This window comes from Sander lucioperca, chromosome 9 (genome assembly GCF_008315115.2).
Source record: "Sander lucioperca isolate FBNREF2018 chromosome 9, SLUC_FBN_1.2, whole genome shotgun sequence".
NCBI classification, from domain to species: Eukaryota; Metazoa; Chordata; class Actinopteri; order Perciformes; family Percidae; genus Sander; species Sander lucioperca.
In genome coordinates, this window is record NC_050181.1 from 10,888,117 (window position 1) to 10,902,984 (window position 14,868).

At 41.5% G+C, this 14,868-nt stretch overlaps 1 protein-coding gene across 3 annotated transcripts in view; it reads right to left on the minus strand.

The window, feature by feature from the left end:
• The window catches only part of LOC116046043 (tensin-3), a 33,570-nt gene that overhangs the window by 8,298 nt on the left and 10,404 nt on the right, over positions 1-14,868 (minus strand). For 2 of the 3 annotated variants that reach the window (XM_036005158.1, XM_036005159.1), the window contains exons 6-16: positions 14,458-14,541; positions 13,138-13,250; positions 12,582-12,642; positions 12,332-12,407; positions 12,121-12,250; positions 11,805-11,870; positions 10,612-10,713; positions 4,920-6,119; positions 745-902; positions 514-640; positions 291-374 (exon numbers count right to left, since the gene is read on the minus strand). In XM_036005158.1, coding sequence (XP_035861051.1) covers positions 291-374; positions 514-640; positions 745-902; positions 4,920-6,119; positions 10,612-10,713; positions 11,805-11,870; positions 12,121-12,250; positions 12,332-12,407; positions 12,582-12,642; positions 13,138-13,250; positions 14,458-14,541 — 2,201 coding nt within the window. The remainder of the gene's footprint in view (positions 1-290; positions 375-513; positions 641-744; positions 903-4,919; positions 6,120-10,611; positions 10,714-11,804; positions 11,871-12,120; positions 12,251-12,331; positions 12,408-12,581; positions 12,643-13,137; positions 13,251-14,457; positions 14,542-14,868) is intronic. The other variant, XM_031294166.2, reaches the window with a different exon arrangement.

Here is a 14,868-nt window from a genome sequence, read left to right on the forward strand (position 1 = left end):
GTGAACTGTTTAACTTCCTATGATAAGATGCCTCAAATCCATAGGCTTAGAAAAAGGTCAAATGATCCATTTTTATTTTTATTTTACAATGGAATGACATTTCTGCATTTTAAATATATACCGTCAAATTATATGGAGAATGGTTTTCTATACCACTGCTCTGTATCCCAGTGCTAAACACTGCTTTTAAGTTCACAGAGAAAGACCACTATCTTCCCTCAGACTAAAGAATTTCCATAACAGATTCATATGATGTGGTCAGTTTGCCTTTTGAAGAGATCTGAACCTACCATGATCTGTTCTGTAGCCTCCGTAAGATTGCATGCTAGGAGATGGTATTTGCCTGAGGTGAGTCAATTCTGACATACTTTTCACTGAAAACACAAAGGAAACAAGGACAGGGACATTTAATTAAACCTACCACACAAAGCTGGTCACAAATACATGCAAAATTAATGATAAAAGAAACATATTTACAAGTGAGATGCTTCACGGGAAACATACAGTACTTACCATAAGGTGTTGGTGGAGAGATGGGGAAGGCGGGAGTGGGTGGAGTCATGTCACTCCCGGCCTCGACCCCACTGTCCATGTCCGGGCCCCTGTAGTCAACACTGTCTGTCCTGTACAACAGGGGGTGCTGTAATAAACAACAAACACATACATGTAACCAACCGTACAGAATAAAATGGTTCATGAAGGGGGAAAGAGCCATTATACACTGTGTGCACACGCTGTATTTACCTGAGACTGGGGCACACAGGGGGAGTATGTCCGCTGACCCCTGTACTCCTCTGTCCCCCCCCACCCTGAGTTACAGAAGCCTGGATGATCCGTGACATCACTTCCTTGGCTACTCAGACTCCGCGTGACACCCACCCGTCCCTCACTGGACAGGACAGCTGGATACACACAGGTAGACAGCAGCAAGCAGGTCATTAAATGTTAACAGATTCACAGGCATCACTGATTTCAAGGAAGTAAAGTACATAACACTGAAAGAAAAAAAATAACAGTGCTTTAACCTTTGATACTTTTTAGGAAAGTCTTCAGCAAATCTTTTTTTTTCCAACACTGCATCTTCTTCTAGTCAAGGTACTATTGAAATGTCTGTCTACTCTGAAATTAAGACATAATAATAGACTAATAGACTAATAGACTCGGGTTTGGCAATATGGTTGAAAAACATAACACGATATTAATAATGGCATTTTCTGATATGTATCACAATGTCAAAAGTCACATGTAAGTACATAAACCTGATGTTTAAAGCAATTAAATGTGTTCTACTATACTTATTAATGTGTATTTCAACAAAACTTTGAGGTACGGTAACTTGACAAGATCATGTCATCCTAACATGATTCAGCTGAATTCATTAAATTATAATTCTGATTTATTGCACTGTACTAAATTGAACTGTGTATTCTAACAATCACACTGATGTCAATTCAATTCATGTTAATGTAGACTTGGTCAAATGTCTGGGATTGATTACATTTGAATTTAGCCTGTCCAAGTGACATCACCACACTGCTACCGGTGGGTGTACTGCCTATAGTCATGTTTTGAGAGGACAGCTGAGGAATGCCAGCGGTCTGGCTGGTGGGCTGGAGGGTGTGGAGTGTGTGTGTGTGTGTGTGTGTGTATGTGGGGGGTCAATGTTGTGACTGCTCTGACTGCTGCCACTCAGCACCAGGGTGTTAATTTAAGCCCTCCCAGCAGGCTCCGACCTCTCAGCCCTGAAGAATGCTAAAGATGCAGGAGTGCTAATGCCGGGGGTCATTACTCACGTTGTCTGGATGACACAGACAGTGGCATACGTGCGTGTTAAGGGTTTCTCTGTGCATGCATCACAAGTTTTTTTTTTTATCTTCCATTATATACATCAGTGTACAGGATTTGATTCAAGAGGTATGAGAAACAGTCCTGGAGACAGGCAAGCATGGATCTGAATGGTGGAGACAAATTATCTTTCTCTGCAATGACTTACTTTCAGTGCCATCATTTCTGTAACCTAATATACCCTCAAGAGTTGGGTTGGGCAGTAACAGGATAAATACAGTATTGTGAGGCAATAGAGATTTGTCTATTTCCACTGAGGTGGCTAAAGTTCTTAATTGTGTCCGGCCGTTGCAAATCAATGAGCAGGACTGCTTCAAGGCAATATTGGCTTTACAGCACTTTTGCATCAATATAATGAACTCCTTAATGTGTCAGGTATTTCATTCATTGGATTCTCCAAAAACTCTCCCATCTGGTTATTTTAGCTATAAAAGATTTTATGATTTTTCAGAAAATGTACTTCAGCATGATATAGCCTAGTGATATAAAAGTATATAATATATTATGAGATTGTATCCATATCGCTCATCCCTACTAAAGAGGAATCTTATACTGGGACATTCATTTGATCTAACATCATAATAAAACCATAATAACTTATCAAGTCAATTATATGGTTATTAACATAAGCAATGGCTGCAGGTGCATTTTACAAACACATTGTATTAATGGGTCTTATGCCATAATGTTGTTTGATCAAATGCGCGGTAACTGTTAATATAAAAATATAATACAAATATAATTAAAATGGTACTGCCTTCTAAAAGCCATGAAGTTACTGGAGATATAAGAGTACAAAGAATTTTGCGATGCACAAAATTTATCCTGCAAGCTTTACTTTACTTTAGCCTCAGATGGAGAGGACCCCCAACCTCTCATTGATGTATGTCAGCCCCAGTCCACTTTACACAACATAAATACCGTAACCTCACTCCTCCATCTCCTCTTTTTTTTTTTTTACTGTGAAAACAATAACAACATAGAGCTGTGGTGCAATCATGTGATGAGAACAAGCAGAAAAGCATGACTGGTCTAGTTACATGGATACTGGATGCAAATGTAAGCCAAAAAGCACTATTAGAGCTTGAATTGCTTTCAACAGTCAACATGAATCATTCATTAATATAACTTAACCAGCCTTCTTTTATGATAAATAACATTTGCTCCAACTTCATGTTACAACACAGCTGAGCAGAATGACTCTGAGCCATGAATCATGTCACCAATGCAAACAGATAAAAGCCTACATTAAAAACAATCCATTACTTCCTACAAGTTATTTGCAAATTAGCAAAAGTTATAGTCTTTCACATTTGTTTCTTGGAATGATGCTTCTGTGTAGTTGATATGCACAGACAGGTATGACTTTGGATTGGAATGGAAAAAAAACATTGCCTCAGGCCTCACTTGTTCCTCTCTTGGAAATTCCTCAGGCCTCCCCATATTGTGCCTCGCTGCAACCACATGTACATGCTGGAGTGTGATTCACGCATTGCTAAAACCCAAACAGCTTTCTGCGTTTTCTCTGCCTCACTGGTTTTCAACTAAAGAAAGAAAAAAAAAGATCTGTACCTAGTGTGACTTTCTCAAGTCAATGGTACCAAACTTGATAACCTGTCAGGCTGATCTGATATAAAAGTTCTAATCTTTGCAGCATGGGAAAGAAAGGAATTTTGTAATCTTGCAATTTCTATAAATATTGTTGGTAGAAGCAGACATACAGTTACTGAAACACATTCTGCAAATTCTTTTGCAGTGTTTTAAGATCATAGACTGCCTCCTTGAATATCCTCCTAGGATCTGTCCTGGGATCATTTTCAACATGAACAAAGTGGAAATAACTTTGGTGGATCTACTGTAGAGTCACTACGTTGTATTACCTCTGTCTGCACAACAAACTGAACAATGACAGTCAAAAGAGGAGACAGTTGAAGATTATAGTAACATATCATTGATAAGAAATTAAAAGAAATGAGTCTGGACAGATGGAAATGTGGTGAACATGGTACAAAAATATGGAGAGCAATTATTAGAGATGATTCAAATTAAATATGTGCGTGTGTGTGTGTGTGTGTGTGTGTGTGTGTGTGTGTTTTAGGGCTGTGCAATAAATTGAAATTTTAATTGCAATTACAATTTCAGCTCCTAATGATCACAAAAACAGAGTAATTGAGAAAAACAATTAATTTGCACATTATATTTTGCAGATAAACTCCTATTTTGTCTTGTGTTCTGAATGAAAAAAAATGGGAAAAGTACTAAGGGAAATTCCACAGTTTTAGGTGTTTTCACTGTTGATTTGTTTAACTGTTTCACTGTTGTTGTTTTTTTAAGTTCAATAAATGCAATATCTTTTCAAAAGTCAATGAGTAATCGTGTTAAATAATCGTAATTTCAATATTGACCAAAATAATCGTGATTATGATTTTTTTTCCATAATCAAGCAGCCCTAGTGTGTTCTACGTAATGCTTCAAACTTTTTCTACACACAACAATAAGCAGTGGGAAGGTCTGAGGGAAACATAAGGTTAAGGACTTTGATTTTGTAAATATCTGTATTCATCATGCAATCTCTATAATCAAACACTGAGAGACAGCAATGTTCAGAGGTCGATGACAGCTGCTCTCCCTCTCTTGATGTACGGTCCTGATCCTCTACTCAGATAGCTATACAGACAAGTCTGGACGGCGCTCTTCCCTCAGATTCATACTGAAAACATCTGAAAACCTGGCAACAACCCTGCTATTTCTGCCACTAAAACATGCCAGGTGGGAGAGGGAGGAGGAGGAGGAGGAGGAGGAGGAGTGCTTTGTTAAGTTAACTCTGTAGTGAATGGAGAAGAAAAGATGATACTCTTGGAGAGGAACAACTCTGTCTATTTATAAATATTCCTAGCATGTTAATTAAAGTTGTTTTATTACTTATATCTTTGTCATATTTATCAGACATTTCTGGCAAAACAACTTCTCTGGTTTCATAATGACTGTCACACATTTCTTTTCACAAACTCACTTCCAGACCACACTTCATCATCACCACCACCACACCCAGACTGACTGACTGTTAGACTTACCTGTCTGCTGTGTGTTTTTCAGGGTGGCTGCGTTATTATCGTTGAATCGGAGATTTATGCCGTTCGAGCATTTGGAGACTGAGCCGTTCACGTGCGTCCCGCCGTTCCTCTTAATGGAGCTGCTGTGGCTCGAAACCGGCGCGAAGGTGGGATCCAGGTCCATGATCAGCTGGTTGAGCTGGTCGATGGAGTTGTCAATGTCCATCGTGAGAGATTTGAACTCCTCGTCACGTTTGTTGTTGTTGTTATTGTTCATGGTTGCCTGTTTGTTGTGTGGCGCTGTGTTTGTCATAGCATCTGTCGTCATGTCCCTGCTAAGGCCCTGTGGCTCAGTAAGCAGGCCTGCTTTGGGTGAACTGCTCCCTTGCTTGTTCCCTGGGTATCTTTCTGTCTCATTTCCATCCTCTGCCATGTAGATAAACTGTTGTGCAGCAACCATCTGCTGCTGGCGAACCCAGGACTGTGTGGAATAGCTTCCCTGTCTGTAGACGTGCTGCTTGGGCATAGGAGCACTGCTGGGATTAGCAGAGGCCACAGAGTTGCTCCTGGAGCTCAGACAGCCCCTTCTCGCCTCAGCATAGGCTCTCTCATACTCCTCCATAGGAGGGTGTGCAGGGTGATGGAGGTGGTGTTGGCTCTGGCTTTGCTGCTCCTCTCCCCCGGGACTCCCAAAGCCATCTGACAGCAGGGAGTTCTGGCTGCTCTTGTGGCAGGAGGACGACAAGGTCCCTAAGCTGTCCACACTGTGCAGATCATGACCTGTAATGACCTCATCATCCAGGATGTCCGTTTCCCTCTCTCGGGGTCTGGGGTCTCCGTTGATGTGCACTTGCGCTGGGACTATCTGCTGGATGCCCACTATGGGGCCTTGATCACCCATCTCCCTCAGTGAGGGGTCATCGAGACCAAAGCCACTTAAAAGACGCTTCAACTGGACCTTTTCCTGCTGGCTGGGGCCCTGGTTAGGCCTGATGGTGGTGGTGGTGGTGGTGGTTGGGGTGGGGACAGGTGTGGGTCTGTCAGCCCACAGAGAAGTGCTAGACAGGCCCGAGTCGCTGCTGACAGAGAGGGCGTGGTCACTGTGGTCAGGGCTGGAGGTGGCGGAGGTTGTGCGGGCCCCTCTGCCCAGCGTCGCTTCTCCTCCGCTGGGGCTCCTCTTGTTCGCCGCTTTGTCCTGGGTTAGGCCTTGAGATCGTGGCGCTGGAAAATAGAAGAGATGCAGCGCTTCATACGGTCAGCTGGTATGGGCACACGTACACACAGAGAAACACAGACAGCAGAGGCTCACGCAGACGAAGACAAATGGCGCAAAACCACAGACAGAACTCTGTTAACATGCACAGTCATGTCAGCTCACAAACTCCATCATTTAGAATCTGTTACAGACAAAGCTCAACACTTGACTCACCTGACAAAGACAACATTCCAGACAACATAGAACACCCGACTACAAATAACTAGGACATTCATACATTGACAGAAGAAATATATGTTAAAATAAAATATATGTGAAACAGTTCGCCTCATTAGATGTGTCAGAAAAAAAATCCCTAGTAGAATCACCAAAATTATGCAAATCCTTTGTTCTGAGTTGAGTTTATTTCAAGCAAAGATATTCTGCTCATTTTGCCATAACAGCTTCCACCTTGCCACAAGGTGAACTGCCAAGGTGCTAGTGTATGCAGCGTCTACAGCAGACAAAGGTGTTCCTCATGCTCAAGTTATATAATAGATGTTAAGTATTCCGTATGGCGCTACAAGAGGATCTTCAGAGTCTGACCCCTGCATTCCTCACCCAGCTGTGATTAAGGCCACACTACTCCCTCTCGCCTGCCCCTTGGCCCCCAGCATATGTCCAAACAACCTCCTTAATCCTCAGAAGTGAAAGACAAATCACAGTCATTATGCGAGGCAGAGTCAAATCCATCACAAAAGAAAACAACAAGAATCTAGTTTACCTAGACTTACGCAAAATGATGGCTGGAGAAGAAGTGCGTGTGAGCAGCTGGAACATGACTCCTACGCTTCTCCCTCAATCTGCCGCCTTAAGTACTTGCCTTTCAGTCAAACCATGACTGGAAACGCATGATAAAAAGCTCCCCCTACTCCTCCTCTGCAAAGTTCCTGTATGTATAGCTAGCCCCCCCTGGCTCACACAAACACACCAGTGAAACCTGCATCTGGCCTTGAGCAGCCTTGGCTCAGGCCTCCATGCAGGCCAGTTCCGCTGGGAGTTTTCCAACAACTCCCTCTCGTAACAATCCTTCTGGCAAGGTGCAATCAGGTTTTAGGATGGATGTTTCCCTTTTCTCTCAATGCTGGCCATCTTTCTTTCTCTCTCTCTGTCACCCCTGTCATCGTCCTGCCTCTCTTTTCTTTTCCCTCCCCCTCATGGCCGCCCATCTGTCTCAAGAAAAAAAAAATCTCTTACCTTCGCAGCCACTACCAGGTAAGCACACAAGACAATCCCAGTCTCCGGTAAAACAAAACTTGTAGAGAAGAGGCAATAAAGACGCAAGAGAGCAGACATGGCTTTCAACCAGCAGATAATGGTCAGGGTCAAAACAAGAGTGTATGAATATGTTGGCCCCTGCTTTCTTTCTCTGCTGAGAAGGTGAGAGTGTTTGCACTCCACACAAGAGGGGGGGACCTTGAGATCTCCAAATAAGGGCAGAGGAATGTAAACAAGTGAGGCGGGGTTTCAGGACGGAGGCAGGCTGGAGGAAAGCAGTAACCCGACCTCTTGCCCTGCATTAGGGGGACTACCCCACTGGGGAGAGAGGGGGGGAAAAAGAGGGAAAGAAAGAGAGAGAGGGCGGCCCAGAGAGGATCAGAGAAAGAAAACAACATTCCTGCAGCTCCAGATTTTTTTACTCTCTAAAAAGACACTTTTTCATTAAAGCAATCCTTGCCTTCTACTTGGAGTTCTGAAAAGCACAAAGCCAAGTTGTTTTTCTCTCCCTCTTGTGTGTCATGAAATTGCATGCCTGCTGTCCTCATGAATAATATCGGCACGAAACAGATGTGCCCCAAACTCAATTATGGGGTTCAACAATTGTTTTAAAAACTGTTTTACCTATCAGGATTAACACTGACATTAACAAACCCATGAATGGTTAACCAAGTATGTTCTTTGCTTAAGAAAATCATTTAAACCATTTATATCTAGCATTCATCATGTTGTGGTATGGTCAGTCCCTGAATAATCCACCAATTACAGTGCAGAGAGCAGCAAAACCAGAACCATTCCTCAAGCTGCTCTCGTGTCGCGGGAGGAGGTCGGGTTGTGTATGGATATGCAATTACCCAACCCTTTCCATTCCTTCTCAGTTACTACCATCCTGCACCTCCTAAATGCCAAAACTGTGAGTCGAAAGCATAACGATGATCTTCATCATCCTTATTTTCTTCCGCCCAAGCTTCTACATGTACCTCCGATGTGTAGATGACAGCCCTCTGGGAAAAAAAACTCTTAAAGTCCTGTGTACAATTTGTACAGAACATGCTGTACAGAAAATGTATGAAAAAAACTGCATTATGAAAGAGTTAAATTAACATTTTATCTCAAACCCCTAGTGGTATTATACAATGCAGACAGATTTGAGATATCCATCACTGAGAATTCCGCCTCTAAAATGCCGTGAAGGTGAACAAACATTGAAAAACTACATTTAAAAAATTCCACAGCATATATTACCTTGCAGAAACAACTTATCAGTTACTCTAGGTGATCCATTGAGCTTTTCTCTCTTTTTACAGCTTTGATACTTCTTTGCAACTTTTTTAAATTGAAATTTTCAAGAGAAGTGTACGGTATGAAATGGGCAAGACAGTACAATTGCAGTCCAGTCATTCTTGGTTAGAGGATTTGCCTGTAGCCATAAGTGTTTTAAAGAGAAGTCATCCTGTGTCACAAATGAATCCGGGATTTTGCTCAGGTGTAACAAAAGAGCAATCAACTTCAATTCCAAGTATTTATTATCTTATTTGCCAAATGAAAAAAGCCCAGGAAGTATGAGCATGAGCCATCAAATATTTTTAAACCACACTGAACCTTTTATAAATGTTGGGGTCCCGAAATAAATTCTTGTAATCCAACAGAACTCTTGCCAGGACTGTGAATTTGTCGTCTTAGTCTAGTCTTCCTATATATATTACACCTGTACACCTCAGTTAGCTTGAAGTCTGATTAACTCTCTCGTTTCAGTGCGGTCAGCAGCTGTAAGCCAAGCTTCACTAAAGACAACAGCCTACTTTGACAGTAAACCAAAGTAAACAACCTTTCTGGAAAAACAATCTTTTAAAATTCAACTCTTCATTCACATGTGGGGATAAGTACACACTCTCACTGGTGATTGACAAAAAGCCATTGAAGTAAATGAGATTTTCTTTTCACAACCTTAGCACTACAGTGGCAAATGTTTTTCAGACTTCCTCCTCCTGACCAACCTCTGAGTGACAGCCTTTCAGAGTCAAACTGGGCCTGCCAGAGAAGTGGTGGTAAGAAGATGCAGAATTCCAACAAAGCTCCCAGTCTCCTGTCTCCGATGTAGTGTTTACATGAGAAAGCAAGGCTGTAAATATCCCACATGAATGCTTTGGAATCAAGGCAAGAGAAAAAAATGCTCCTTTGTTAATGTCTTTGCTTTGCTTTGATGGATTCTTAAATTTGAGTGTTTTGCTCTTTCATTGCATTCCCAGAAGAGTGCATACAATTATATATGGACTTGTTGGGGTATTTTAAATGAAAATTAAAAAAAAAACGGCAGCTCATTTTCATTAAGCTGAACTTAGCTTATAAAAACACTCTGGGAAAGGGTGGATCTGGGTTTTAATGCGGAATAGAGCAACAACCTCCCAGAATAGAGCGACGTGGTACCACCACGTCGCTCTATTCTGGGTTGTTGTGAATTCTGCGGTTGAGTGGAGAGCAACAACCACAGCTAGGACAGGACGCCCCGACAGTGTGGCTCTGAGTCGGAGTCTATGTGTGTCTGTGCAGGCGCTAGTGAGAGTGTGTATGTGTGTGTTTGTGTGTGGGATGGTTAAAGCATGCCTATTCATTTCAAGAAACAACAAAATAGAAATCTCTTGAGAACTAATTGCTCTTCCTCTGAACCCAGCATTCCCTACGTACAACAACAATCCTCCCTATCCTTCACACAGTAACAACACTGCTTGTCATGCCTATCATACTGCAACCTAAAGGTACATTTCAGCTTTCTTTTCCTTTCCTCGCCATAATAAAAGTCTTGTTTCCACAGGGCCTGGCTGCCTCTGTTTTAAGTCCCACTCATGAGTAATAACTCCTGTAAGCAATGCTTGCAACATAAACCAAGTTAGTGGTGACTGTGTTTGCATGTTAATGCAATCACACTACAGTCCCTTAATAACATGGAGCAGAGGACCTGTCAGACTGTGGTAATTCCCTGAGAAGAAAAAAAAAGAGAGCATGTGTGTGTGTGTGTTTGTGAAACAGAGAGAACAGAGTGAATAGTGGAAAAGTAACAGAGAGATGAAAGTGGGGGGAACTCCATTTCATGTCTAAATAACAACCTACTCATACTTCTTCCATTCATAAAACAGCCACAGGTATTTTCACTCAGGTAGAGCCTGATTCATTAGGCAGACCTTGGCATTGTTATAAAGTCTTGTGAGTCATGTAGTGACTAATGTAGCGTAATTCCTGTACCTTCACCATCACAGATGTTCTGGTAGGAGTCCCAGCGGATTAGTGGATCTGCTGTGTTGTAGTCCACAATAACATCCGCCCCATTTTGCCACCTGTCAGCATCTGGACCCAAAAATAACATTATTGTTGATACTGTATCAAGGTGTTTTTTTCTTTACCACACAGTGAGTAGCATAAAATACTATTCATCATAATGTTATGGCTCGAGGGAGGACAAAGAAGGATCTGTCTTAGCAGGAATTTTTTGTGTAAATATTTAGGGATGGGCAATAATTTAATATTAAGAGCTTTTAGTGGAATTGCATCACTATGGTAGATTTGAAGAGTTCACTTTGCATTACTCAGTCCTGAATATATATAGTATGCACAAATCTTACTATTCAAACAAAACTATAAAAAGAAAGTGTTTCAGAATTCCCTCCTTTTACTAGATTGTTCAGGTATAGAAGCCGTTTAAAAAGGAATAGTTTAACATTTTGGGAAATGCGCTCATTCGCTTTCTTGCTGAAAGTGAGATGAGAAGTTCAATACTGTTGAAATGTCAGTATGCTAAATATGATGCGACAGCCAGCAGACAGTTAGCTTAGCTTAGCTTAGCATAAAGACAGAAAACTGCTAGCCTGGCCTTGTCAAAGGTAAAACATCAATTGTCGTTTTTACACTTTTGTTTTATTAAGGATTAAACTGGATATAATGTGTTAATTGCTGAGTTTTAGAGGTGGTGGTACACAGAGTTTATTTGGACAGAGCCAGGCTAGCTCCCCACTTTCATTCTTCATGCATAAAGTCCAAGTTGTATTCAAGGTTTCACTTTCACCGATGATGCTATGGATTGCAATGTCATTGTTGGGGGACAACAATATCACCCTTGCCAGAATATTGTAATTATGCTACAGCAATAGTAGGCAAATACATACAACACATATACACAGATCCACACAACATCCCACTCCTGTGGGGCTCTGGGGCACCACATGCTGTGTTTCTTTACCTCTCTGTCAGCACACACTTCACACTACATTTCCCCTCTGCAGCATTCCACATCCCTTCTCACCATGGGGCAGAGGGGGAGGAACGGAGCCCAGGACAACACGGAGGGGAAAATGGAGAAAGCTTTGTGTCTGCTTTTCCAACTACCTCTCCCAGTAGCAACTTTTTTTTTTTATAAAAACCCAGAAGAGTTAGGAATCTACCTGGAATCCTCTCTGGTCCCTCGGAGAACACCAGCTCCACTTTACCATAATCTGCAAATCTGGGATCTGGAATTTAAGCACACAGGAATGCCATTAGTGTGGCCATTCAGAGGTGGAAGGACAAATGGTGTTGTCTGTGAATAGGATTCTCTCAGTACACGTAAAATGTTTGGTAAAACAAGATTATTGGTCTCAAAGTGCCAAGTCTAAATTAAGTCCAGACTGAGTCCTGCAGATGCTGCGTGGAGCACAGGAGTCGCCGTAAACCAGCAGAGGCACGTTGAGACCTGCTCTTAGGTTTTTTTTTCAGGTCTACCTTTGTTGGCAGTCTCCATGTCCTCTTTTTCAAACATCAGGTTGTAGCCCTGCACTGCTCCCGTGTGGAATTGCAGTCGGAAAATAACTTCACGATCGGAAGTTACGTCACCCTTGTGATAGCATTTAATCTGCAAAAGAAAATACATCAATGTTATTACTACAATCAATACTGATGTCAGAAACTTTGAGAAGGCTTTTTTTTTTCCTACCATGATGTCTCCTTTTAGAAGCTGGGCAGGCTCCAGGGTAATGCATACACGGTCTCTGTGGCCTGGACCAATGTGACTGAAACAAAAACAACAGAGAAGTGATTTAAAGTGAGTTTGGAAGCAATCACAGATATTTACAGAAAGCACTAAGTCAGCATTAACGTAAGTAAAACAAAGATGATTTAATTGAATGTATTCCAATATTCTTGGAAGCAAACAAATTACTGTACCACATGTAAAAGCTACTTACTAGATTCCAGATGAATACACTGCTTGCATTCCCTGGTAAACCTTGATGTACGGACGACATACTGGAAAGAAAAAAGATAAAATTAATAAATAGTTAATAACATGGCATTAAGTAGCCTGTTAGGATAAGATATTCATGAGTAGCTTCTCAGATTGTTTTGCTCACAGCAAGTGTAATAAGCAGTTGTTGAGAGAAAGGGATTTCAGCTCCACGATGTGACGAAGACCTGTGTTGTTTCAGTGAAATTAGTAAAAACAGCTATTTACATGCAAACATGGGAGTGAATTCCCATGGGTTTACTGGGAACGTATAAAGAAGTTCTTCTCTTCAGTTCTGTTTATGTAAGTGCCTCTATCTGTCTGAGCATGTGTGTGTGTGTGTGTGTGTGTGTGTTGGAAAAAGAGAACGATGTAAAGTACAGATAAGTCTCCATCTTGTTTACTGCTCCAGCTCTGATGTGGTTGTGTCTGGGTTCTTTTATGCTGTCATGGTGGCAGTCACTGTATATTCATTGGGAGTTGCAGCTGTGTATAGTGGTAAACAATATGAGTTTAACCTCCAGTGGCGTCAAAGTTTGGGATCCCGTGAAGGATGACGCAGTGCAGGAACAAGGGTGAGGCATTGATCTTCATGGATCCACTTAGAAGACTGTTGAGGATCCAAACATACCTGACATGAAAGAACAGAGATGGATGTAAATAATACACACGACTGACTATTGGAAGTAATTCCCACAACCAAAAACTAAATATCAAGGGTATCACGTGTTTTTTAGGACAATCCAAAATGTGTCAGGTAGACTTGTTTATTTTTTTTTTTATTCAGATATTTACTGACCACAGCTTTTCAAATTTTAGACTGTATTTCACTAAAGGCAACGTTCTTAGACAACTGCTTGTGTTAAAGGGGTACTCCACAGCAAAAGAGATTGCTCATAATTAGTGCAACACAGGGCCGAGATAAACAGGCTTTGAATCCCTAGTGTGGGGGCAACTTCCACAGACACTGGATCCTACACTTCCCATAATGCAACTTGATGACATTTTTTCATTAGACCCTCCTTGCCTGGCAAATAGCTTCAAGTGTGTAACTCCAGCCTTGCATAAAAAATGGTAATCTCCAAGCCCAAACGGAGATAACCCTGGTGACATCACTATGACATCACCAGGGTTATTTTTCTCAGACTTAACAATAGTTTACATTTTGGAACATTACTCTTATTCCCTATATAGTTAGCTGAGAAGATGTATACTACTCTCATGTCTTTACGTTGAATGTGAATTATTCTAGCAGCTAGCTGTGTTCCCCTTTTTCAGTCTCCATTTCCTTTAAATCAACATTTAAAATTGGAGAAGTTTGGCTTCTTTTATTAAATGAAAAAAGGGATTTACAGCAAAACATGTTTAAATTCCTCACAGCAAAGAATCACAAAAAGTACCGTCTTGGTTTTGGTACCGTAACTCAGATATCAAATTTGCATTTCTATCAAGACATTTTCATCTGCCATGTTGTAATTGCTAAAGGTTTACCTCACATAAACTTGGGGGACACGAAAATTTAGAGGAACTGGAAGAAAAGAATGTGGAGAAACCAGTTCTGTCTGAGAGCAATCAGTGTAAGCAATGATGATTCACAGTGATACACAGCATTAGGATTACACCAAGTCACCATGGGGTCCCATTCTCATTACAATGATCCACAATGACGGGCTTTTCAGTAAAAAAAGAAAATAGACAAACAGCCCCAGGACTTGTAAAGTTTTGTATTGAATCAGATGGGTCTGGGACATGAATGTGTTTTCAGAGCACCAGTCAAACAACACATGGTTAGGAGCATGTTGCTATACAGAAGGGCGTGTTCAAGTTTTGGGTCTTACCGTTTCTGCGAAGGTGTCATCAGAGCTGAAACCTTATCATCGTAGTATTTCCTCATCGCGAAACGGTCCAACGCCTGATCAGCACTTTGAGGGAGACAGTGAGACACATTAAACACTTTGGGTAATTATAACTCAAGAGAGAGATTACACTCTGTTGCACTATAATTGAATAGTGTTAACCCTGACTTAAATTAGGACAACAAACACACACATGCATAAACATCCATAATGGACTAGAGTGAAAGTAAGCGGAGAGACAGGGGATTCCAGCAGAGAGGAAGAGAATGCCAGCCTTAAGTAAACAAGGAAGGGGAGAAGAGGACAGAGAGAGGCCAGAGTGTGTGCACAGCTCTGCTATTCAGACAGACCTAAAACCAACAGGCACTGGAGCCTTTTCACCACAGCTCTGTT